Below are 26,016 nucleotides of genomic sequence, written 5' to 3' on the forward strand. Positions count from 1 at the left end.
TTTAAAGTAATGTCATAAAGATACTTGAGAAAAGAGTGGAAGACCTCCATGAGACCCCCAATAAAGAGAAAACATAAATAAACAGAGTTGAACTCAATAACTCACATTAAAACACACATTCAATGGAATAAATAGTAGACTACAGGAATCAAAAGAACAGTTCAGTGACCTGGGGAACAGAGAGATGGAAAGCAATCAAACTGAACAAGAGAGAGAAAAAACAATAAAAAATGAGACTAGATTAAGGAAACTCAGGAACACTATCAAGCTTAATATTCACATTAAAGGGATCCCAGAAGGAGAAGAGAGAGAAAAGAGGACAGAAAATTGATTTAAAGAAATAATAGCTGAAAACTTCCCATATCTGGTGAAGGAAACAGAAAACCAGATCCAAGAGCCACAGAGAGCCCCCAACAAATTCAACCCAAGGAGGTACATACCAAAAGACACAGTAATTAAAATGGCAAAAAGTAGTGACAGAGACTTTTAAAAGCAAGAGAAAAGAGAACAGTTACAAGAAAAACCCATAAGGCTATCAGCTGATTTTTCAGCACAAACTTTGCAAGCCAGAAGAGAATGGCATGATACATTCGAAGTGCTAAAAGAAAAAAACCTGCAGCCAAGAATACTCTCTCCAGTAGGGCTATCATTCGGTATAGAAGGAGAGATAAAGAGTTCTCCAAACAAAAGTTAAAGGAATTCATGCCCACTTAATCAGCTTTACAAGAAATGTTAAAAGGGACTATCTGAATAGAAAGGAAAGACATAAGCAAGAGTAAAAAGTAGGAAACACAAAAGTAAAATTAAGTATATCTATAAAAATCAGTCAAGGGATTCACAAAGTAAAAAGGAGGATGTGAAGTAGGCCAACATGTATCTAAAATGTAGGGGAGAGAGAAGTAAAAACGTTGTGCTTTTAAAGTGGGTTCAAACTTAAGTGACCATCAAATGAATTTAGACTGCTATATGCATAAGATGTTATATATAAACATAATGATGACTACAAATACAAAACCAGTAATAGATATGCAAAAAATAAAGAGAAAGGAATCCAAGTATATCACTAAAGAAAGCTAACAAACTATGAAAGAAGAGAGCAAAAGAAAGGAACAGGGAAGAACTAGAAAAATAATAAAATAAGTAACAAAATGGCAATAAGTATATACCTGTCAATAATTACTTTGAATGTGAATGGACTAAACTCTCCAATCAAAAGACACAGGTGATGGAGTGGATTAAAAAATACCCCTACAAGGAACTCATTTCACACCTAAAGACTCATGTGGACTAAAGTGGAGGGATGGAAAAGCATTATCATGCAAATGGAAGTGAAAAGAAAGCCAGAGTAGCAATACTTATGTCAGGAAAAATAAACTTGAAAACAAACTCTTCAACAAAAGATGAAGAATGACCTCACAAAATCATAAAGACAACAGAATTTATAACAATATTGATGCACCCAACATGGGAGCACCCAAATACATAAAGCAGCTAATAACAAATATAAAGGAAGTAATTAACAATACAACAGTAATAATACAGGGGACTTTAACAACACACTTATGCCAAACTACAGATCATCCAAACAGAAAAGCAACAAGGAAACAGTGGCTTTGAGTGATACACTGGACGAACTGGGTCTAACAGATACATTCAGAACATTTCATCCTAAAACAGCAGAACACACATTCTTTTCAAGGGCACATGGAGCATTCCACAGAACAAATCACATGTTAAGCCGCAAAACAAGTCTCAATAAATTTAAAAGATTGAAATCATACTATGTTGTTGTTTTGTTTTTGTTTTTTTAACTAGAACTCTGTAATACTAGAAACCAACCATGGGAAAAATTTGGAAGGAACATAAATACATGGAGCTTAAATAACATGTTACTAAACAATGAATGGGACAAGCAGAAATCACAGAAGAAATCAAAAAAATACATGGAGGGATGCATGGCTGGCTTAGTCAGTAAAGCACACAACTCTTGGTCTTGGGGTCATGAGTTCAAGCCCCACATTGGGTGTAGAGCTTACTTTAAAAAAGAAATACATGGAAACAAATGAAAATGATAACAAAATGGTCCAAAATCTTTGGGATGTAGCAAATACTGTGCTAAGAAGGAAGTTTATAGGAATACAGGCCTACCTCATGAAGTGAGAAAAAAATCTCAAATAAACAACCTAATTTTACATTTAAAGGAGCTAGAAAAAGAAGAAGAAACAAAACTCAAAACCAGTACAAGGAAGGAAATAATAAAGATGAAAGCAGAAATAAATAGACAATAAAAACAAAAACAAAAAAAAACAATGAAGCCAGAAGTTGGTTCTTTGTAAAGATCAACAAAATTGATAAAATTTTAGCCAGATTCCTAAAACAAAGAAAGAGAGAGGGCTCAAACAAAATCAGAAATTAAAAATGAGAAACTAAACCAACACCACAGAAATACAAAGGATTATAAAAGGACATTATGAAAAATTATATACTAACAAACTGGACAATCTAGAAGAAATGGATAAATTCCTAGATACATATAACCTCCCAAAACTGAATCAGGAAGAAATAGGAAATTTGAACTGACTGATTACAAGCACTTAAATTGAATCAGTAATCCCAAAAACTTCCAACAAACAAAATTCCAGGGCCAGACAGCTTCACAGGTCAATTCTATCAAACATTTAAGAATTAACACTATTCTTCTCAAGCTATTCCAGAAAGTAGAAGAGGAAGGAAAGTTCTAAATTCATTCTAGGAGACCAACATTACTTTGATACCAAACCAGATAAAGACACTACAGAAAAAGAGAATTGCAGGCCAATATCTCTGATGTACATAGATGCAAAAATCCTCAATAAAATATTAGCAGAACAAATCCAACAATACATTAAAAATATCAATCACCGCGATTAAGTGAAATTTATTCCTGGGAGGCAAGAGTGGTTCAATATTCACAGTCCCATTTACAATTGCACCAAAAATAATATGATACCTAAGAATAAACTTAACCAAGGAGGTAAAAGACTGGTCCACTGAAAACTATAAAACATTGATGAAGGAAATTGAAGATGACACAAACAAATGGAAAGATATTCTATGCTCATGGAATGGGAGCACAAATATTGTTAAAATGTCCATACTACCCAAAGCAATCTACAGATTTAATGTGATCCTTATCAAAATTTAAACAGCATTTTTCACAAAACTAGAACAAGTAATCCTAACATTTATATGGAACCACAAAAGACCATGAATAGCCAAAGAAATCTTGAAAATAAGAGCAAAAACTGGATGAATCACAATCTCAGATTTCAAGATATACTACAAAGCTATAGTAATCAAAACAGTATGGTACTGGCACAAAAATGGACACACAGATCAATGGAATAGAATATAGAGCCCAGGAATGAACCTATGATTACATGGTCATTTAATCTTTGACAAAGTAGGCAAGAATATGCAACAGAGGGGCACCTGGGTGGCTCAGTCGTTAAGTGTCTGCCTTCGGCCCAGGGTGTGATCCCAGGGTCCTGGGATTGAGCCCCGTATCGGGCTCCATACTCTGCTGGGAGCCTGCTTCTTCCTCTCCCACTCCCCCTGCTTGTGTTCCCTCTCTCGCTGGCTGTCTCTCTGTCAAATAAATAAATAAAATCTTAAAAAAAAAAAAAAAAAAGAATATGCAACAGGAAAATGACAGTCTCTTCAACAAATGGTGTTGGGAAAACAGGACACCTATGTGCAAAAGAATGAAACTGGACCACTTTCTTATACCATACACACACCAAAAAAAAACCCTCAAAATGGACTAAAAATCTAAATGTGAGACATAAAACAATACAAATCCTAGAAGAGAGGACAGGCAGCAATTTCTCTGACATCAGCCACAGCAACATTTTACTAGATAGGTCTCCTAAGTAAAGGGAGACAAAAGCAAAAATAAACTATTAAGACTACATCAAAATAAAAAGTTTCTGCACAGCAAAGCAATCAACAAAACTAAAAGACAATACACCAAATGGGAGAAGATATTTGCAAATGACATATCTGATAATATATTAGCATCCAACATATATAAAGAACTTCTACATCTTAATACCCAGAAACAATTATCCAATTAAAAAATGGGCAGAAGACGTGAACAGACACTTCTTTGTTTTTTTAAAGATTTATTTATTTATTTTAGAGAAAGAGAAAGAGTGTGCACAAGCAGGGGGAGGGGCAGAGGGAGAGGAATAGAATCCTCAAGCAGACTCCCCACTTGAGCCCAGGACCCTGAGATCATGACCTGAGCTGAAATCAAGAGCTGGACACCTAACTGAGCCACCCAGGCACCCTGAGAGCAGTCATTTCTCCAAAGATGACACAGAGAAGGCCAACAGACACATGAAAAGACACTCAAGGGGCACCTGGGTGGCTCAGTCATTAAGCATCTGCCTTCGGCTCAGGTCATGATCCCAGGGTCCTGGGATCGAGCTCTGCATCGGGCTCCCTGCTCCACTGGGAGCCTGCTTCTTCCTTTCCTACTCCCCCTGCTTGTGTTCCCTCTTTCGGTGGCTGTCTCTCTCTGTCAAATAAATATATAAAATCTTAAAATTAAAAAAAAAAAAAGAAGAAGAGACACTCAACATTACTCATCATCAGGGAAATGCAAATCAAAGCCACAATGAGCTATGACCTCACACCTGTCAGAATGCCTAAAATAAAAAACACAAAACAACAACTTTTGGTGAGAATGTGGAGAAAAAGAACCCTGTGCACTGTTGGTGGGAATGCAAACTGATGCAGCCACTGTGGAAAACAGTATAGAGGTTCCTCAAAAAAATTAAGAGAATTACCATATGATCCTGTAATTCCACTACTGGGTATTTACCCCAAAAATATGAAAACACTAATTCAAAAAGATATATGCACCCCAGTGTTTATTGCAGCCTTATTTATAATAGCCAAATTATGGAAGTAGCCTAAGTGTCCACTGTTAGATGGATAAAGAAGGTGTGGTATATATACAGAATAGACTTTTACTCAGCCATAAAAAAAGAATGAAATCTTGCAAATTGCAACAACGTCAATGGATCTAGAGAGTATAGTGACAAGTGAAGTAAGTCAGATAAAAATATCATATGATTTCAGTCACATATGGTATTTAAGAAACAAAACAAAGAAGAAGAAAAAAAAGACAAACCAAAAAACAGACTCTTAACTTAGAGAACAAACTGATTATTACCAGAGGGAAAGTGCATAGGGGGATGGGTGAAATAGGTGAAGCGGATTAAGAGTACACATATCACGATGAGCACTAAGTAATGTATAGAATTGGTGAATCACTATCTGGTAAACCTGGAACTAATATAACACTGTATGTTAATTATACAGGAATTAAAATATTTTGATAAAGTCAGTGTTTAGAATATTGTCCAATCTTCGAGGCAGAATTCCTTCCACTAATACAGTTCTTGACTAAAATATTTACAAATTGCCTCTTTCAGAATCACCTTTATCCTTAGACTACTCTAGAGTATGCTCCATGGCATGTTGCACGTAGTCAAGTGAAGGATCCCAAAGCTACTTAAAAACCAGGGTTCCAGCATTACAGAGCACTACCTGTTGCCCAGTTGAATTTTTTACAATTCTCAAAAGTAAGAACAAAAAGAAACCCTAAAGTCAGTGAAGACTGATTCATTAATGCTTAGACAGAAGATCAGACACACTCCTTAAGAGAAAATTGTTATCCAAAAAAATAGGCCCAAGTTGCAGTCCAAGGCACCCTTCAATTAACTAAAACACACTCAAAAAATTTCATGCTTTTTAAAAGAACATGTGGCTTTAATATTTTTTCTACTGTATTGTCTCCTAGTTCAGTTGTTTCCTCTCATTTTTTTTATTGTCTCTCCCCTTCTACTTTGAGTTTATTATTGATTCATTTTCTAACTTATTAAGCTTTATCTACCCCATATACTTTGCTGTGTATTTTCATTATCACTCCGTTGTGGCTATTTTTTAAACTTCCATCATGACTTCTTCTTTAGCCAATACATTATGTAGCAATGTGTTTAATTATTTCCAAATATATAGGGATTTATGTAACTTTTTGTTGAGTTTTACCTAATTGCATTGTAGTTACAGATTACGATCTATGTAATGCTTAATATTTGAAACATAATAATGTTCTCTTAATTGTAGTACCTGATTGGTTTTTATAAATTTTCCATGTACATTTAAGAAAAACATAATCTGGAACATTCTCCAGGATAGATCATATAGAACACAAACCATCTCTTAATAAATTTAAGAAAATTGAAGTCATATGAAGCATCTTTTCCAACCACAATGGTATGAAGCTAGAAATTACAAGAAGAAAAATGGAAAAATTCACAAATACTTGATTAAACAACATGTTACTGAAAAACCAGTGGGTCAAAGAAGAAAATCAGAAATTATCATAAGACAAATGAAAATGGAAATACAGCATTCTAAAATTTATGGGATGCAGCTAAAGCAGTTCTAAGAGGACAGCTCATAGTGACAAATGCCTAAATTAAGAAAAAAGAAAGAAAAAGACCACCCAACCTAACTTTACAGGTCAAGGATCTAAAAAAGGAAGAACAAAGTAAGCCCAAAGTTAGTAAAAGAATGGAAATAACAAAGATTAGGATAGAAATAAAGACTAAAATTAACAAAGGTCAGTAAAACTGAGCTGCTTTTCTTGAAAAGATAAACAAAGTAGACAAATCTGTGGCTAGACGTACCAAGGGAAAAAGAGAACTTAAATAAAATTAGAAATAAAGAGGGAGAATTACAAAAAATACCATACAAAGAATCATACAAAGAATGATACCATACAAAGAATCATAAAAAGCTATTATGACAATTATACACCAATAAATTTGACAACCTAAAATAAATGGATTCCTAGAAACATACAACTCAACATGACTAAATTATGAAGAAATAGGAAATCTGAACAGAGCAATTACTAATAAAGAGAATGAATCAGTAATCAAAAACCAACAAAGAAAAATTCAGGATCAGATGCTTCACTGGTGAATGCCACCAAATATTTAAAGAAGAATTAATACCAATCCTTAACTTCTCCTAAAAAATAAAAGGGAACATTCCCATACTTGTTTTACAAGGCCAACATTACCCTAATACCAAAACCACACAAGCACACTAGAGAAAATTACAGTCCAATATCCCTGATGAATATAGATGCTAAAAATTCAAGAAAATATTAGCACACCAAATTCAACAATACATTAAAAGTGTCATATATTATGGGATTGATTCCAGCAACACAAGGGTGGTTCAACACATGCAAATCAACCAATGTGAAAAGTGAAGGATAAAAATCAAACGATGATCTATTAGATGCAAAAAAATGTGCTTGACAAAATTCAACACTGATTCATGATAAAAACTCTTTAAAAACTGGGCATATAAGGAATATACCTCAACATAATAAAAGGCATATAAAACAAGACCATAGCTAACATCATAATTAACAGTGAAAAGCTAAAAGCTTTTCCTTTAAGATTAGGAACTTGACAAGGATGCCCACTCTTGCCACTTTTATTCAACATTATAATGGAAATTCTAACCAAAGCAATTATACAAGAAATAAAAGACATCCAAATCAGAAAGGAAGATATAAAACTGTTTTCATTTGCAGATGACATGATATTATATGTAGAAAACTCTAATGACTCCACCAAAAACCTGTTAGTGCTAATAAATTCAGTAAAGATATAAGATACAAAACAAATATACAAAATCAGTTGCATTTCTATACACCAACAGCAAACTATCAGAAAGAGAAATTAAGAAAGCAATCCCATTTATCATTGTAGCAAAAAGAATAAAATCCCTAGGAATAAATTGAACCAAGGAGGAGAAAGATCTGTACACTGGAAACTATCAGACATTGGTGAAAGAATTTAAGATGACAGAAATAAAAAGATATTCTATGCTCACTGATTGGGGAAATTAATATTATTAAAATGTCCATACTACTGAAAGCAATGCAATCCCTATCAATGGCATTTTTCACAGAAAAAGAAAAGAAACAGCTTAAATTTGTAAGGAACTACAAAAGACCCCAAATATTCAAAGCAATCTTAAGAAAGCAGAACTAAGTCAACACGCTTTCTGATTTCAAATATATTACAAAGTTATAGCAAATAAAAAAAGTGTGGCATAAGTACAGAAACAGACACATAGATCAATGGAACAAAACAGAGAGCCCAGAAGTAAAGCCATACATATATGATCAATTAATTTATGACAAAGGAGACAAGAATAAATGAGAGAAAGAATAGTCTGTTCAATAAAAAGTGTTGGAAAAACTGGACAGCCACATGCAAAACGATAAAACTGGACCCTTATCTTCCAACACACACACACACACACACACACACACACACACTCAACTCAAAATGGATGAAAGACTGAACATAAGACATGAAACCATAAAAGTTCTAGAAGAAAACATGGGTAAACCCCTTGTCATTGGTCTTGGCAATGATTTTTTGGATTTAACACCAAAAGCAAAGGCAAAAAAAATAAATAAATAAATAAATAAGTAGGACTACATGACACTAAAAATTTTCTACACACCAAAGGAAACTATCATCGAAATGAAAAGACAAACTACCAAATGGGAGAATATATTTGAATATCATATATCTGATAAGGGATTAATATCCAAAACACTATAAAGAACTCCCAAAACTCACAGGGAAAAAATTCTGCTTAAAAAAGGAACAGAGGTTCTGAATAGACATTTTTCCAAAGGGTGCTCAACATCACTGATCATTGGGGAAACAGTAATCAAAGCCACAATGAGATACTGCCTCACACCTGTTAGAATAGCTGTCATCCAAAAGAAATAAGTGTTGGTGAGGATATGGAGAAAAGGAAACACTATTACACTGTTGTGAGAAATATAAATTGGTACAGCCACTGTAGAAAACAGTATGGAGGTTTCCTCAAAAAACTAAAAATAAAACTACCATATGATCCAAAATTCCGCTTCTGGCTACATAGCTAATGGAAATGAAATCATTGTCTTGAAAAGATGTCTGTGTCCCCATGTTCACTACAGCATTATTTATAACAGCCAAGACATACAAACAACCTAAGTGTCTCTCAGTGAATGAATGGATAAAGAAAATGTGATCATACACACATGTGTGCACACATACAATGGAATAATATCCAGCCATAAAAAAGAAGGTAATCTGGGACCTCGACAGCATCATGGTAAGTGAAATAGGTCAGAAAGAGATAAAAAACTGTATGATCTCATCTGATAGAGTGGTTAAGAAGCAGTGTCTGGCCCCCTAGCTGCCATACTGTCCCAGTGAGCCCTGGGCCCTGAGCCCACACCAGCCCCAACTGTCTGACCAAGGCAGCCCTAGTGCAGCACATACTAAGACATCCTTAGTAAGTACTCATTACAGCTCTAGCCATCTTGCCAAGGTGACACAGGTACACATCACTGCAGAACATCAGGCCCAAACCACTTCAACTCCAGATAACTTGCCAGGATACCCTCATGCCTCACCTAGGCTCCAGCTGCTCCAGGTCACCAACTGCATCTGCCTTGCCTCCACCCACCCCACCAGGGCACCCCTGTGTGGAGCACTCTGGGAAACCCTTTCACCCCCTTTAGCTTCAGCTATACTGTCAAAACACTCTCTGTGAGGAGAGCACTCGGACCCCTCAGCATGCACACACTTCAGCTTGAGCCATGTTTCCCTCTGCAGAGAATCCCAGGAATGCCCTGACCCAGGCCCACCTCAGCTCAGCCCATCCCAACAAGGCAATCCCAGCATAGAGGGTCCTGGAACCCCCAGCCCACAGCAGCTGCAGCTCCATCCAGCTAGCTAAAGTCACCAGGCAGACACAGTCTACACAGGGCACAAGCATACATAAGACCACTCCTTCTATTCTGTTTAGAAGTAACTATTCTGCCTAATTCATAAAAACAAATACAAAAAGTCAATCAAAATGAGGAAGCAGAAGAATATGTTCCAAATAAAAGAACAAGACAAAATCTCAGAAAAAGAACTAAATAGAATAGAGATAACCAATCTACCTGATAAAGAGTTCAAAATAATGGTCAAAAAGATGCTCCCTGGACTGGACAGAAGAGTGGATAAACTCAGTGAGAACTTCAATACAGAGAAAATATAAAAAAAGAACCAATTAGAGTTGAAGAATAACTGAAAAGAAATATATACTAAAGGAAATCAACAATAGATTAGCAGATGGGGAAATGATCAGCATTCTGGTAGACAGGTTAGTGGGAAGCACTCAAAATAAGCAGAGGAAAAAAGAATTTTAAGAAGTGAGGATAGTTAAGAGATCTTGGAGACATCATCAAGTGAACAAACATTCACCTTGTAGTGATCCCAAAGAAGAAGAGAAAGTGGGCAGGAATCTTTTTTAAAAAGACACAATAGCTGAATACTTCCCTAACCTGGAGAAGGAAACAGATATCCAAGCCCAGGCAACAGAAAAAGTTTCAAACAAGATGAACCCAAGGAGGTCAACACCAGGACACATAATAATTAAAACGTCAAAGATTAAAAATAAAGAGCAAATTTCCAAAACAGGTAGGGAGAAGCAACTGTTTATGTACGAGGAAAACCCCAGAAGGCTATCAGCTGATTTTTTCAGCAGAAACTTTGTAGGCACTAAGAGAGTAGCATGATATATTCAAAGTACTGAAAGAAAAAACCTACAACCAAGAATACTCCACCTGGCAAGGTTATCATTCAAAATTGAGATGAGATAGAGAGTTTTCCAGACAAACAAAAGTTAAGAGTTCATCACCACCAAATCAGCCTTACAAGAAATGTTAAAAGGACTTCTTTAAGTGGAAGAGCCCATAATTATAATTAAACCATGAAAGAAAAAAATATATTGAGTATACAGTAAAGGCAGTAGAGCAATCACTAATAAAGCTAATATGAAGGTTAAAACACTAAAGTAGTAAAATCAACAATATCTTAAAATTTAGTTCAGGGGACTCACAAAATAAAAAGATGACTATATACATAAAATGTGGAAGGGGGAGTAAAATTAAAGTTCTTGTAAGAGGTGTTTGAACTTCTGTGACTATCAACTTAATATAAACTGCTATTTACTTAAGATGGTGTATATGAACCTCATAGTAAACAAAATCAAAAACCTGTGATACACAAAGAGTAAAAAGAAAACCAAGCATTACATTAAAGAAAGTCATCAATCACAAGGACAGAGAGCAAGAAATAAAGTAACAGAGGAATTACAAAAGCAACCAGAAAAGAATGAATAAAATGGCAAAATGCATATCTATCAATAATTACTTTAAATATAAATGGTCTGTATGCTTCAAAGGACACAAAGTGACAGAATAGATTGGAAAAAAAAAAAAGAAAAGAAAAAACCCACCTATGTGTCACCAACAAGAAACTCACTTCAAACCTAAGACACATACAGCCTGAGAGTGAAGGGAAGAAAAAAGATATTACATGCAAATAGAAGCAAAAAAAGACCAGGAAGTAATAGTTATATCAGACAAAGCTAACTTTAAAACAAAGACTGTAATGAGATAAGCAAGAGAATTACAGAATGATAAAGGGAATCAGTCAAACAAGTAGACATAACAACTGTAATTATCTATGAGCCCAATATTGGAGCACCTAAATGCATAAAGTAAATATTAACAGACATACAGGGAGTCATAAAATAATAGTAGGGGACTTTAAACTTCCCACTTACAGCAATGGATAGACCATCCAGGCAGAAAATCAATAAGGAAACAGGGTCTTTGAATGACACATTCGACCAGATATACAAAAAATATTCCATCGAAAACCAACAGAATGCAGATTTTTTTCCAAGTGCTCATGGAACATTCTCCAGGATAGATCACATGTTAGGCCCAGGATAGATCCAGGATAGGCCACAAAAGTCTCAGTATTTTTAAGAAGACTGAAATCATATCAAGCATCTTTTCTGACCACTACAGTATTAGAAATCAATTACAAGAAAAAGCACAAATATGTAGAGGCTAAACAACATGCTACCACCCAAACTATGGGTCAATGATGGAATTAAAGAGGAAATGAAAAAATACATGAAGAGAACGGAAAATAAAAAAAACAAGAGTCAAAAAAATTTTAGACACAGATAAAGCAGTTCTAGGAGGGAAATTTATACTGATACAGGGAGTCTCAAGAATAAGAAAAATCTATGATAACCTTACACCTAAAAGAGATAGAAAAAGAAGAGCAAACAAAACCCAATGTTATTAGAAGGAAGAGAATAATAGGTCAGAACATAAATAAATGAAAGAGAGACCAAAAAAACAGAAAAGATCAATGAAATGAAGAGGTAGTTCTCAAAAAGTTAATGAATAGACCTTTAGCCAGATTCATCAAGAAAAAAATACAATTCAAAATAAAAGAGAAGTTACAACTGTCAGAAATGCAAATTATAAGAAACTACTATAAAAAATTACATGCCAGCAAATTGGACAACCTAGAAGAAACAGAAAATTCCTAGTAACATACAATACTACAAAACTGAATCAGGAAGAAATAGAAAACAGGAACAGACCAATTACTAGTAACAAAATCAAATCAGTAATGAAAACACTCCCAACAACCAAAAGCCCAAGAGGAGATGAGTTCACAAGTGAATTCTACCAAACATTTAAAGAAGAGTTAATCAGTAATCTCCTCAAACTATTCTAAAAAGTAGAAGAGGAAGGAAACCTTCCAAACACATTCTAGAAGGCCAGCATTATCCTGATATCAAAACCAGATAAAGACCCTACAAAGAAAGAAAACTACAGGCCAATATCCATGATGAACACAGTTGCAAAATTTCTCAACAAAAGACGGGGCACCTGGATGGCTCAGTCAGTTGAGCACCCAACTCTTGGTTTTGGCTCTGTTCATGATCTCAAGGTCATGGGACTGAGCCCCATCTCAGGCTCTGTACTCGGTGGGGAGTCTGCTGGAGATTCTCTCTCTCCCTCTCCCTCTGCTCCGCTCATGCCGTTTCTCTTTCTCACTCTGTCTCTAAAATAAACAAATCTTAAAAAAAAAAAAAAATTCTCACCAAAAGATTAGCAAACCAAATTCTACAATAAAAAAAAAAAATTCATCATAATCAAGAGGCCTTTATTCTGGGGATGCATGGATGACCCAATATTTGTAAATCAATCATCATGATACACCACATTAACAAATGATAAAAATCATATGATCATCTCAATAGATGCAGAACAAGCATTTGACAAAATTCAATATCCCTTAATGATAAAAACTCTCAACAAAGTGAATTTAGAGAAAACATATCAACATAATATAGGCCATATATTACAAACCCACAGTTAACATTATACTCAATGGGGAAAAAATGAGAGCTTTTCCTCTTGAAGAATCAAAACAAGGATGCTAACTCTTGTCACTTCTATTCAACATAATAGTGGAAGTCCTAGACACAGCAATTAGGAAAGAAAAAGAAAAGGCATCCAAGTTGGTAAGGAAGAATTTAAGCTATCACTATTTGCATATGACATGATACTGTATGTAGAAAACCCTAAAGACTCTACCAAAAAACTATTAAAACTGATAAATAAATTTAGTACGGTTGCAGAATATAAAATTAATATACAAAAATTTTTTGCATTTCTATCCACTAATAACAAAGTAGAACAGAAATTAAGCAGACAATTCCATTTACAATTACACAAAAAGGAATAAAATACCAAGAAATAAACTTTACCAGAAAGGTGCAAGACCTGTACTTTGAAAACTATAAAACGTTAATGAAGAAGATTGATGGACATATAAACAAATGGAAAGATATACCATATTAATAGATTGGAAGAATTAAGATCATTAAAATGTCCATACTACCCAAAGCAATCTACAGATTCAATGCAATCCCATCAAAAAACCAACAGTATTTTTCAAGGACTAGAGCAATAATACTAAACTTTGTATGGAACTACAAAAGACCTTAAAAAGCAAAAGCAATTTTATGAAAGAAGAACAAAACTGGAGGTATCACAATCCTAAATTTTAAAATATACTATAAAGCTCCAGTAGTCAAAATAGTCTGTAGTGGCACAAAAATAGACATATAGATCAATGCAACCGGGTAGAGAACCCAGAAATAAACCCACACTCACAATGTTAATTAATCTATGACAAAGGAGGCAAGAACACACAATGGAGAAAAGACAGTCTCTTCAATAAATGGTGTTGGAAAAACCGGACAGCTACATGCAAAAAAATGAAACTGGACCAGTTTCTTACCACACACACAAAAAATAAAATCAAAATGCACTAAAGACCTAAACATGTGACCTGAAACCATAAAACTCCTAAAAGAAAACAAGGAATAATCTCTTAAGACACTGGCCTTAGCAACATTTTTTTAGATATGTTTTCTCAGGCAAGGGGAACAAAACAAAAATAAACTATTGAGACGACATCAAAGTAAAAAGCTTTTGCACAGTGAAGAAAACCGTCAAAATGGAAATGCAACCCAGTGAATGGGAAAAGATATTTGCAAATGATATATCTGATAAGGACTTAATATGCAAAATATGTAAAGAACTTACACAACTCAACACCAAAAAACCCCCAAAAATTTGATTAAAAAATGAATGGATGACGAATCTGGACAGTTCTCCAACAAAGATGTACAGTTGGCCAACAGACACATGAAAAGACACTCAACATCACTAATCATCAGAGAAATGCCCGTCAGAACCACAATGAGCTATCACCTCACACCAAAGAGAATGATTAGCATCAAAAAGACAAGAAATAATGACTGTTGACAAGGATGTGGAGAAAAGGGAATCCTTATGCACTGCTGGTAGGGATGTAAGTTGATGTGAACACTATGGAGTGTTCACAGTATGGAGTGTCCTCAAAAAAATTAAAAATAGAAATACCATATGATCTAAAAATTCTACTACTGGGTATTTACCCAAAGAATACAAAAATGCTAATTCAAAAAGATACCCCTATGTTTACTGCAGCATTATTTACAATAATAGCCAAGATATGGAAGCAACCCAAGTGTCCACTGATACAAATAGATTATACATATATATACATATTATATTATATTATATTATATTATATTATATTATATTATATATAATGGAATATTACCCAGTCATAAAAAATGAGATCTTGTCACTTGTGACATGGATGGACCAGAGAATATTATGCTAAATGAAATAAGTCAGACAGAGAAAGACATATACCATATGATTTCACTTATATGTGGAATCTAAAAAAAAACAAATATACAAAGCAGAAAGAGACCCATAAATACAAAGAACAAATTGGTGGTTTCCAGAGGGAAGGGGGACGTGTGGAATGGGCAAAACGGGTGAAGGGAAGTGGGACATACAGTCTTCCAGTTATGGAATGGATAAGTCACGGGAATTAAAGGCACAGCATAGGGACTATGGTCAATGACATTGTAATGACATTGTACGGTGACACATGGTAGTTAACACTTGTGGTGAGCACAGCATAATGCATAGACTTGTTGAATCACTATGCTATGCCCCTGAAGCTACTGGAACCTTGTATGTCATATATAATTCAATAAAAAAGAAGATACAAACTTCCACTTAGATAAATAAATCCTGGGGATGTAATGTACAATTACCAATACTGTATTAAATAGTTGCTAGAATAGATTTCAAAAGTTCTCATCACAAACAGAAAAACATTTTGCAACTATGTGGAGTTATGGATGTAAACTAAACTTATTTTGGTGATCATTTAGCAATACATATATGTATATATACGTATATATACGTATATATGTGTATGTGTATATGTGTATGTGTGTATGTGTATATGTGTATATGTGTATACATATGTGTGTGTATATATATATATGTATATATATAAGAACATTATTGTATACCTTGAACTAATACAATATTAAATGTTAATATCTCAATAAACTGAAAAAATCCACTCTATCCTAACTATTGAATCCAGAACTCACATCCATCAGGACCAGTTTGTTAATTAGGTTGTTCATATTTATGCTACCCTTGCAGATTTAGATCTACTTAAGTATGTTAACTACCCAGACAAACCTCTGGCAAGACAAATCAAGAGAAGAGGAAAAAAAAAAAATTATGAATGTAATGGGGGATATAACTAAGTAGTAACAAAACAACTATATGCTAACAATTCTGAAAACTGAAAAAACATGGAAAAATTTCTTGAGAAAATATATATACCTTATGAGATGTGACTGAAGAAAAATTAAAATTTTGAATAGTCCTGTGACTATAAAGATAATGAAGCAGTGATTAAAAATCTTCCCCCAAGGGTGAGGTTAGATAAGAGTAATTTTTAAGGATATATTCTTCTGGAGATCAAGAGAAAAATCAGGCCTAATACATGTCAATACATTATCAGAGAGCATGTAAAACAGAGAAACAACTATGGTAACAATTATAAAAAATAAAAAGACCTTGAATATGATCTAAAGAGCTCAGCTGGCAACTTGCCTCACCTGGGCTGCTCACAGGCTGATGTGCCAGGGCTGTCGTTTGGGGGCAGACGCTCTCTCCATCACACTAACCATAAACCACTACCGCACACAACTTCTGCCAGGAGGGAAGAACATCTTCATAGATGGGATTTATTGGAATGAACAAATTGCGATACAGAAAACAAAGGAACTGGTGGGAAGGAGGCATTTGTAAAGTTCTGGGAGCATGACAGTACTATCACCAAAAATTTCTAGATTTTTTTGGCTTATGAGAAAGAGAAAGGTATGCCACTTTCCCCACTTCCAAGCTATTATTTTATTTATTTTCAAAGCTCATCCTGATCTTTATTTTCACGAGGGCTCCAACATTTCTTAGGCATCATTTTTAGGAAGCAGGATGAAGTCTAGTGGCTAAACTAGCTGCACAAAGAGAGCTCAAACCTCCTTCTACGTGTAAACAGCTCTTCCTTCCGTAGCACTGCAAAAAGTAACCTCACTGAACCACTTGAACAAACTTCAAAAGGAACTTCAACCACTCACCTGGATACAAGCCAGAGGCTCATTTGTCCAAATCGAATATCCACCAACTAAGTATATTCTCTCATTATGGACAGCAACTCCAGATTCATTTTGGCCTAAAGTAAAGAGAATTGAATAAAAAGAAAAAATAAATCCATTTCCTTGCATGTCTTCATTAACCCTTTTGCCACTGAGGGATACAATTTCCCCCCGTGGCACACTTGTCGGCTCCCCAGGATTTCTGCAGCAACTAATCACCACCTCCCAGCACTCAGAGGGAAAAATTAACCACTCTTTCACAGAGAATGAATCTGTGTCAGGTCAGAACCAAGCCAAAACACTTACTAACCAGCCAAGTGGGTAAATGCAGCATTAAATACAGCAATAATAAGCAATAACAAAATAAGAGTTCTACACCACGTTGTATGCCAATTACTTACAAGCAGTGGAAACAAGGTATATTTTCAAAGAGCAAAATGCCTCTACAAACACTTTTAAAGCAAGTACACGTTTGTAAAGTAACAGCTGCAACCCCAAGAAGCCAATAAAACAGGCAATCCCCCAGTGTCCCCCAAATAAAGACAAACAACAGCAAAGATTGATAAAGGTACTACTTTTTTTATATATATATATATAACATAGACAACAGTCCTGAGGCTATATTAAAGTTCCCGATCTGGGAGCAGCCCGGGTAGTCTCTAGATACTGACACGCCAAAATGATGAAAGCTTCCTACCCCATTTGAAAAAAGAAGACAGAATAACTCACTACCACCTATTCTTCCCTGGAGGCCATCAGAGAGTGAGATAGTCTCTTTTAATTGATGGGCTGACACCGGATTGACTGCGGTAATAAATAAGCTGGATCCTACGGCAGACAGAATCACAGATCCAGGGACCGAGGGGCTAAGGTCTCACCACAGCAGCTCGGAGTGGGTTAAGTACTTGTAGGTGGGCCTCAAAGATCATTTTCACAGAAACAGCAGCTCCACACAAGGCATCTAAGCCCCGCACGCTGGTTCCGCGCGTGCTGTTGCCTCGCGGGCGCAGCTGCGAGCGGTGGAGCCTGTTAAGATGTCCCAGGTGCCAATCCAGCCCACCATTTGAGTTTGTGATTTTCCTATTTAGTAGAGCAGCCTGGAAGGGACCTGATCCCCTGTAGATGTTTATAATACAAGCCGAGAAGGGAGAGAAAGTTTTCAACTCCGTAAAGAAATGTTAGGGGTAGATTGTTCACTGCTTTCCTTTTATTTCCTTTTCGGATGAGGAGGGTCCAGACCTAGTCTTGCCATGGGAAATGCTTGAACCGCTATGTGGCCAGAAACACCAGCAAACCCCTATGCACAGAACTGTTCTAAGATTGAGTTGTTAGGAGAATACAGCCAGAAACCGTACTTGACAGTAACAATGAAGACCAGACTCCTGACTTCAAAATATATAAAAGAGGACTAAAAGCACAAAGAGAAAAATAAATTGCTTTGTAAACAGTTATTATTTCTCCGGTTCCTCTTAATTGTCTCAAAGTTCCTATGTGAATATTCATTGACAAGAAAGGACTGACATACCTCTCCCAGCCAAGTGAGAAGATGCACGAAGGTAACAGAGGCCCTGAGAAACCAGCTCAGCCACTTGACTGAGTCACATTTTGTGAGATAAATAATGTGCACCTTTCTGGTTAATAAACACAAGTTGTTCTGTCACCATGCACTTGATATTTAGGGATGCATGGAAGATGGATAAGAAAAGTGTAGCAATTTCTTGAATCTCTGCTTTTCCTGATTTACTTAGTCAAAGGTATTTACCAGTCAACAGGTTGAAGCTGCAACGCGTCCACTGGTCAGTGTCTATGTTATAAGAATCGATATGCCGCACGAGGATCCGGTCGTTATTGTAGTCCAAGTCATTGCCCCCAAGAACGTAAAGCTTTCTTTGAACAGCAGCCATGGAATGGTAGACCCTTCTCTGCAGCATGGGGCTGCGGCTTATCCATTTATTCTGGGGGGGGGGGGAGGAAATTCAGGTGAATTTGTTAATAGGAGACCTCCACGGCAGAAAACAGCAGTGCCTCATCAGTAGCTGGGACTCTAGTTTGCCTAGCACATTCTACTGGAATGTTGCTTACATACTTTGAAAGGTATAGGCTTCTTACCCGAGAACCACATATTCCAACTTTATTTTGCAACGTACAAAGGCATTTCCTCTTGCTTGAGTTGCATTTTATAGGGCATTTCCATTTTAGAAGGGGAGCACATGAGAATATAGAAATTTTCATGACGGTTCTCTCACCCAATTGAGAGAACTTACTCATGCAAATTGCTTAAGAGTGAAAGCACATAGCTAGGTATAATGATTTAAGAAAACAGACTCTCGATCCAGAATGCCTGAGTTTATAACCTTTGTGTGACCTTGGGCAATGTACTTAAGCTCTCTGTGCCTGTTTTTTCATCTGTAAAGTGGGGAGAGTCATACGGTACCCGACAGGCTTGTTGTAAAGATTAAATCAGTTAATACAAAACATTTAGAAGAGTGCCACATAATGTCCAATAAATATACACTTTAAAAAATTATTGTGATAGTAATCACTGGTTACCCAAGGCCTCTACATTAGCTAGAGCTGGGGTGACTCTTGTTGTCCTTTCCAGAATTAACCTCCCAAGATCAATGGAAGAGCAAAGATCTGGTTTCACAACAAAGTCCCATATTGCCTTTGTATGAGCTCCTTTTAACATATCTATAATCACATCATCTACCAAACTGGGAAAAGTTATTCCTAGGCATACGTTTGTTTTGGTAGAAGGCCAAATTTTATACAACTTCAGGAATAGTGAAACCTCCACTATTTGGTTCTAAGTCACTCTCAGTAATGAGAAAGACATGCTCCACTCCTCTTAAATATGGCTCCTTTCAAAAATCTAATGTAAAACGCAAAATTAGATGAAAATCAAATACGACCTTAATTTTAAATCTTAACTAAGCAATGGACAGGTAAGCTAACCTAACCTACAGGAAGAACCCAGATTCCTTTTTGCCAAGAAAAATTTGGATTTCGATAAAAAGATCATATGACGTTTTTAATACATAGAATTTCACCAATTCACAAAGCTGTTAAAGGAATAAGCAAAAAAAAAAAAAAGTTTACATAAATATTGGTCCATTCGCTAAAGGCCTAGCTACTAGCTCATTTCTAATTTCTCTTTTAAAGATAGACTTTAAAAAAGAGTGGTTTGTACAGGTTGAAAGGCTTGCATTTATCTGCTCCCCCTATTTAAACATGTCATAAGAATCTCTTTCCAATCAAATGTCTTCTTTAATAAAATAGCCAGACCTTTATTTCAGATACTCTGTGAAGAAATATCTTCAATACATTTCACATGAGTGGATTTAACTCAAAACTCTGATGATGCCTTCCTTAGGTGCTTTCTACGAGGCAACCCATTCCGGTATTAGGAATCAACGTTTGCATTAGCAGTCCGGTCCCCTGCCACAGGACTGTGGACGCCATCTGGTTTGTAAAGCCTGCCTGCATCCCCTGATTATATCTTTAGCTTCCTTCACTGCCGTGCCTGCCAGGTGAGCCGCCAACCACTGCAAAGGCAAAGAAACAGAGAGGCCTAGTGGGGTCATTCCTAATAAGCTAGCGTGTGAATACTAATCAGTAGTGGGGAAGCAGAGGTCACCCCAGCCTGCCTGTTGGCAGGTAGCGATGTGCTCTGTGGCAGATGGCAGGCATTATCGACTCTCCACAAAGGCCTAGAAGAGAAATAAGCACCAGGGCTGAATGATAGAGTTATTGAGATTCCGAGCAAGATGCAAGCAGATGTGATGTTTGCCAGTACCCACCGTAAACAATATGCCAGCAGAATTTTTAAAAAGAGCATGTGTGTACAAACATGAAACGGAACTCATTTGAGAAATGTTAACACCTTCTTCCTCTTTAACCACGTGTGCACCGAACTCAAGCAACTGCAATTAATGATCCCTCTTGAGACATCTGGCCCATGGACATGTGGTCTCTGAAATCTACAGCTTCTAATGACATCAGGAAACACACTTGCAAAGAGAGAAACACCTTCGTTAAATTCAGAATCAAATAGTGTTGAAATAAAAAGACACCACGTCGACCGAGGTCATTCAGGACACACATTTGGTGGCTGATCCTGACCCAGGCTGCCAAAGCCAACCTGTTGTTTCATGTTCCATTATCTCCAGCTGATGAATATTAAATCCCCAGATCAAATCATTTTGGAGTACTTTCATAATCATGAAAAATATTTACGTTACCAAAACCACAGAAATGGTGAAATTCTGAAAACATCTGCCACGGCCACAGACATTTTGGTAGAAGGAAAAGAGAATAAAAATAGTTCTTCTTTGGGGACAAAAAAACTCACTGAATCTGGATGGCAAGTGGGCAGAAGAAGGGACAGACACCATCAAAATGTTTCCAGTTCAGGGACCAGCCATTAGATGAACGACCTCCTCACACTTTTCAGACACTTCTACTTCAGACCTGTCCTGGACACCGCTCTACGGCATTCTGTCTACACTGAGTTAAATAAAAGTTATTATTTTATTTGGGAGTAATGAAACAACAGGCATGTTCCCCTCTTCGAACGACACGCCTTCTAAAAGGACACACGACAGGTCAATCGAAATCCTCTTTGGATGCCGCTGAATCTGAACAGTCACTTGAGATAATGGAAATAAAGGGCATTTAGCTCATCAACTTATCTCCCCTTTTTTCTACATTATGCAAAACTCTGAAAGAGTTAAGCATTGTGTATCGCATAAAACGAAAGGAGCTGAAATTTTGTGAGGGGAAGAAAAAAAAGCAACCAAAAGGCAGTTTATCCAGATGCTTCCTTTTCTCTATATAAGTTTAAGATGCGTGTGTGTGTACAGACTTGGCATTTCAACTACTAATTACTGTGGAAATCTTTTAAAATTCATTTTAATTAAGGTAATGAGTTTTTCTTCTATGATTCTTACCTGGTTAGGTTCATATACCATGAGTCTGTTCTGATACTGTGCTGTGTTAGTTACTCCACCTGTAATGGATTAACATGTGTTAGAGCTTTCGTGAATACGAAATAGGATATTCCAACATAAGAATGAGATACAATTAAAGGAAAATTAGCTACTGCTGAGGATCTGTTTGTATACCCTCGTGGTGAACCCATGACATAATTAAGAAGCTTATTGTTGAAGCAGTTTCATTTTCAAGACACATTTCAGAAGCAATCCAGTTGAGAGCAGGCAACAAGTATGCTGAGATTACCAAGAGGCCCCAGTTCTGGCAAGCTGCTCTGCATGGCCAGCATGAGGGGCAATGGATGGCAGGCAGTGGGAATGAACACCGCACACATAGACAAATCTCTGTGCAATCTATGCCTGGGACAGAATTATATGGAAAATTCCTGTCCTTAGCTAAACTGGCAATTTTACAGCTCTAACCTTCTGTACGCCAACACAGTGATCTCTTGGTATCTCTTTGGAGGAATCATTTCTAAGAAAAGACATGACTTATCAAAAGAAATCTAGAGCCAGAGCCGTCCAAAAGAATCTAACGAGAGCCCCCAATGTGAGTCACATATGCAATTTTAAATTTTCCAGTAGCCACATTAAAAACTAAAAAGAAACAGTGAAAGTAAACTTAATGTAGATTTTATTTAACTCAACATAGCCCAGATATTATCATTTCAATGTGAAATTAATATACAAATTACGGAGGTTTTTATCTTCTTTCTTTCATATGGTCTTCAAATTCCAATGTATATTTGACACGGCATATCTCAATCCAGACTAGCCACATTTCAAGTGCCCAATAAGCCACGTGTCACTAAGGGTGACCATATCGGACAGCTCACATCTGGAGCACGGCATGAAGTCGGTGTTGTTACCAACTTATCCTAACGCCTCCTGACAACTGCTTAGATCCAAAGACTCAAGACCTTCTGCTCAATCAAGAACCACTAAAAAATCATCACATTTCCAACAAATCTTCTCCTATCTGTCCTCGTATTTATTTTTACGTCTGTGGTGTACACTGAACCCTGTAAAACCCAGAAATTACTGATTCTACTTTAATTTTTACCATCAAATGGGAGAACTAAAAAACATATAAAACAGCACTACAAGAAAACAACACTAGGAGATATTAAATGCTAGGTAATAAAATAACAAGAATATGAGAACACCCCCTGAAAAAAAAAAACTCTTTAGAATTAGTGCCTTATACAGATGCTCGTTTAAAATGAGTGACATTTTACTAAGTATCACAAAGAAGCAGCTCATTTTGCAATAAAGATCTAAAACTGAGCCAGACTAAAAGTGCTTCCTGTTGAAATTTTTTGAATTCAAAAAGTGTGTACTGTTCCAATAATGACCAAAAACAGCCTTAAGCTTTTTCTCAGTTTGACTAAACTTTAGGCAGGCCTCTTTCTGTCTTTAGGTCCCTGACATCCCTTTTCTTAGAGCACTTGCTTTAGAAAACCTGTAAATTCTTTCTCCACCTCCTTGCGATAGAGATCATTTAAGAAGCTTCTTGCAAGTTTTATGACCTAGGAATAACTTCCTCAAAGACCCAGGAGCCATCCCATTGAAATGTAATCATCAGGAAAGGTAATGTCGCTATCTCCCGGTTTCTATGGAGGACGGTAGCAGCCTCACTTTGCTGGGTGCCAATCAGCAAACACAAATGGCCTAATCACAGAGAAAAACATTGACGAAATCAGGAGTGAGTGAGTGAGCTCATCCATCACATTGATCAACCTTCCTCCAAAACTCCTTCAGCACTTTTCTCACTGAGAAAAAGCTCAGTGTTTAAAAACCCTCCTGCCTCTTATTCTTCAGAGGAGTTGATTATAGACTGCATTGTCTCCCTCCCCTATTGCAATAGTCTTGAACAAAGTCTTCCTTGTCTGCTTAACTTTGCCCAGTATAATCTTTGCTTTGACGGTTCCAATACTTTGAATAGGTCACCACCGTCAACTCCGTGGCCAGGAATCAAGTCAACGAGAATCCAGAGGATTCGTACGCAATCCTCAACTGAGCTGAATAATCAATCAAAACTCATGGCCACATAAAGGGAGGGGAACCTGTCCAGGCCAATTGTTAACTCTCTCTTGAAACCCCAATAAGGAGATTATTTCTTTCATATAATTGATTATGGCTTTCATTAACTGGAGGGCTTTTTTTTTATATTCTCTCTGAAGCCTGCAACTACTTTTAAGATCAATGAAAGCTTTATCTGCAGAGTAAATCCACAAAGAACAGAGGGAAACGAGCTTCCTGCCCTCAAAGAAAGTCTTCTCTGCATTTCTTATTGAATGTCTCATTTTAAAATAAAATCAAAGGAAAAGAAAATACATTTAAGCAAGCTGAGGCTGAAATGCCTACATAGAGTCAAAACGTATGTCCAAATAAACACAAGGTATGTTTGCTTTTTCCTCCCAACCTTCCTTTTCTTTTATCTGATTAAAAATCGCATGTCCAATCATTCTTTCTCAGCATAACTACACAAGAATGATCAAATCTACTGAGACCTCGCAAGTCTTCAGGGTTAAAATGATTGCCAAGTGCTTTTGATCTGGGCCATAAGCACCAGATTAATGTCCAGCTGGCCTATAATCATTTCTCCAAATGAGAGGGAGCAGAGGATAAAGCTCCCACCCATTATTTCAAAACTCTGACAGTTTCTCCCGTTGTTTTAGAAATATGGGACGGAATTAATATCCACCGCAGTAAACTATCTGTTTATGACACTATTTGAAAATATTTACACTACTATATGTATCAGACTTGGCCCATTATAGATTAAATGTACAACCAATGGATTAGAATATAGCTATTACATCCTCTCTCCTAGGCAGGGCATACAATTTATCTTCGTGCTCTTCAGAATTACTATTTACTCTCTTCTACAGATGCATTTGTGATAGTTTTTTTCTCCTCTTCATCTGCACGCAGTAATGAGATTCCTTTACCCTTACATACACATTTTTACTCATATGACAACGTTTAAAAATGAGATACTGGGTTACTAGGTGGAAGTAAAAATAAAAATCCTAGTTAGTTATTTGGTTGATTACTTCTGGAATGTTAAACCACAGGAGGTGCCTAAAAAGCCTAGTGTTGTAACTTTTGCCAAGTCAGGATTGCAAAGGAAAACCTTAGAAATTGGTTCTCTTGCTTTCCTCCTTCGAAATAATTTACGCACGATCGTATGAATAAAAACCATTTGTTCTCAGTACAAAAAAATAAATTTTAAAAAAAGCATCCGAGTTTGCGGCCCACATTTCTTTAGCTGTGTTATTTGCAGAGCTTTATCATTACATTCTCTTCACACAACACTCTTCACTTTTAGATTAATCTGCTGAAATGAGATGCTAAGGATTTGCATACAGATTTGACTATACAAAAATAGATATGGAATTAATAACAGTCTCTATATGTTTTAATTTCTCCTAGACTGGAGTACCCTTGCCTGCAGCAGTATTCCTGGCTTTGAAAGTCATCAAGCTGATTTGCCCGCTCTGGGTTATGATGCCACATGCTGCTATACTGTCCCCTGCAATCAGAGCACTTGCAAAGATAGACTCTATGCCTCTCTCTATCGAGTACATTTTATAGATTGGCAGTTTTGATCTCCCTCCCCCACCCCAGCGGGGGATAATCTGCATCTTAACAGCTTTCTATAGATACATTTGTCATTAAATATGCCATCTCGTATCAGCATCCATTTTTAAAGCCAAGTTTTCCCTAACTTTGAAGTGCCACAGTCGAAGTTAAGACTTTTCAGCCAAAATTGAAAATGAACAACCCTGTCTTCTACTTTTGAACTGTGACTTTAAGATATACTGCAGGTTCCCCCAAAGTCAAATAAGTCTTTAAAAACTGCCAGAAGGAATGAAAAGTTACCACCATGCTACCAGCAATGAGAAATGCTTTCTATCATCAA

At 36.4% G+C, this 26,016-nt stretch overlaps 1 protein-coding gene across 14 annotated transcripts in view; it reads right to left on the bottom strand.

Annotated features, from left to right (window-relative positions):
• Positions 1-26,016, bottom strand: part of KLHL32 (kelch like family member 32) — a 253,190-nt gene that overhangs the window by 34,019 nt on the left and 193,155 nt on the right. For 8 of the 14 annotated variants that reach the window (XM_026511771.4, XM_026511772.4, XM_048225964.2 and 5 more), the window contains 3 exons: positions 22,047-22,105; positions 18,860-19,052; positions 17,080-17,174 (listed from right to left, as the gene is read on the bottom strand). In XM_026511771.4, the coding sequence (XP_026367556.1) occupies positions 17,080-17,174; positions 18,860-19,052; positions 22,047-22,105 (347 nt within the window). Of the gene's footprint in view, positions 1-17,079; positions 17,175-18,859; positions 19,053-20,382; positions 20,643-20,897; positions 21,108-22,046; positions 22,106-26,016 lie in introns of those variants that run through there. The other 6 variants (XR_003319829.4, XM_026511774.4, XR_008959002.1 and 3 more) reach the window with 5 other exon arrangements.

Source organism: Ursus arctos, unplaced genomic scaffold (assembly GCF_023065955.2).
Source record: "Ursus arctos isolate Adak ecotype North America unplaced genomic scaffold, UrsArc2.0 scaffold_13, whole genome shotgun sequence".
Classification (NCBI taxonomy): domain Eukaryota; kingdom Metazoa; phylum Chordata; class Mammalia; order Carnivora; family Ursidae; genus Ursus; species Ursus arctos.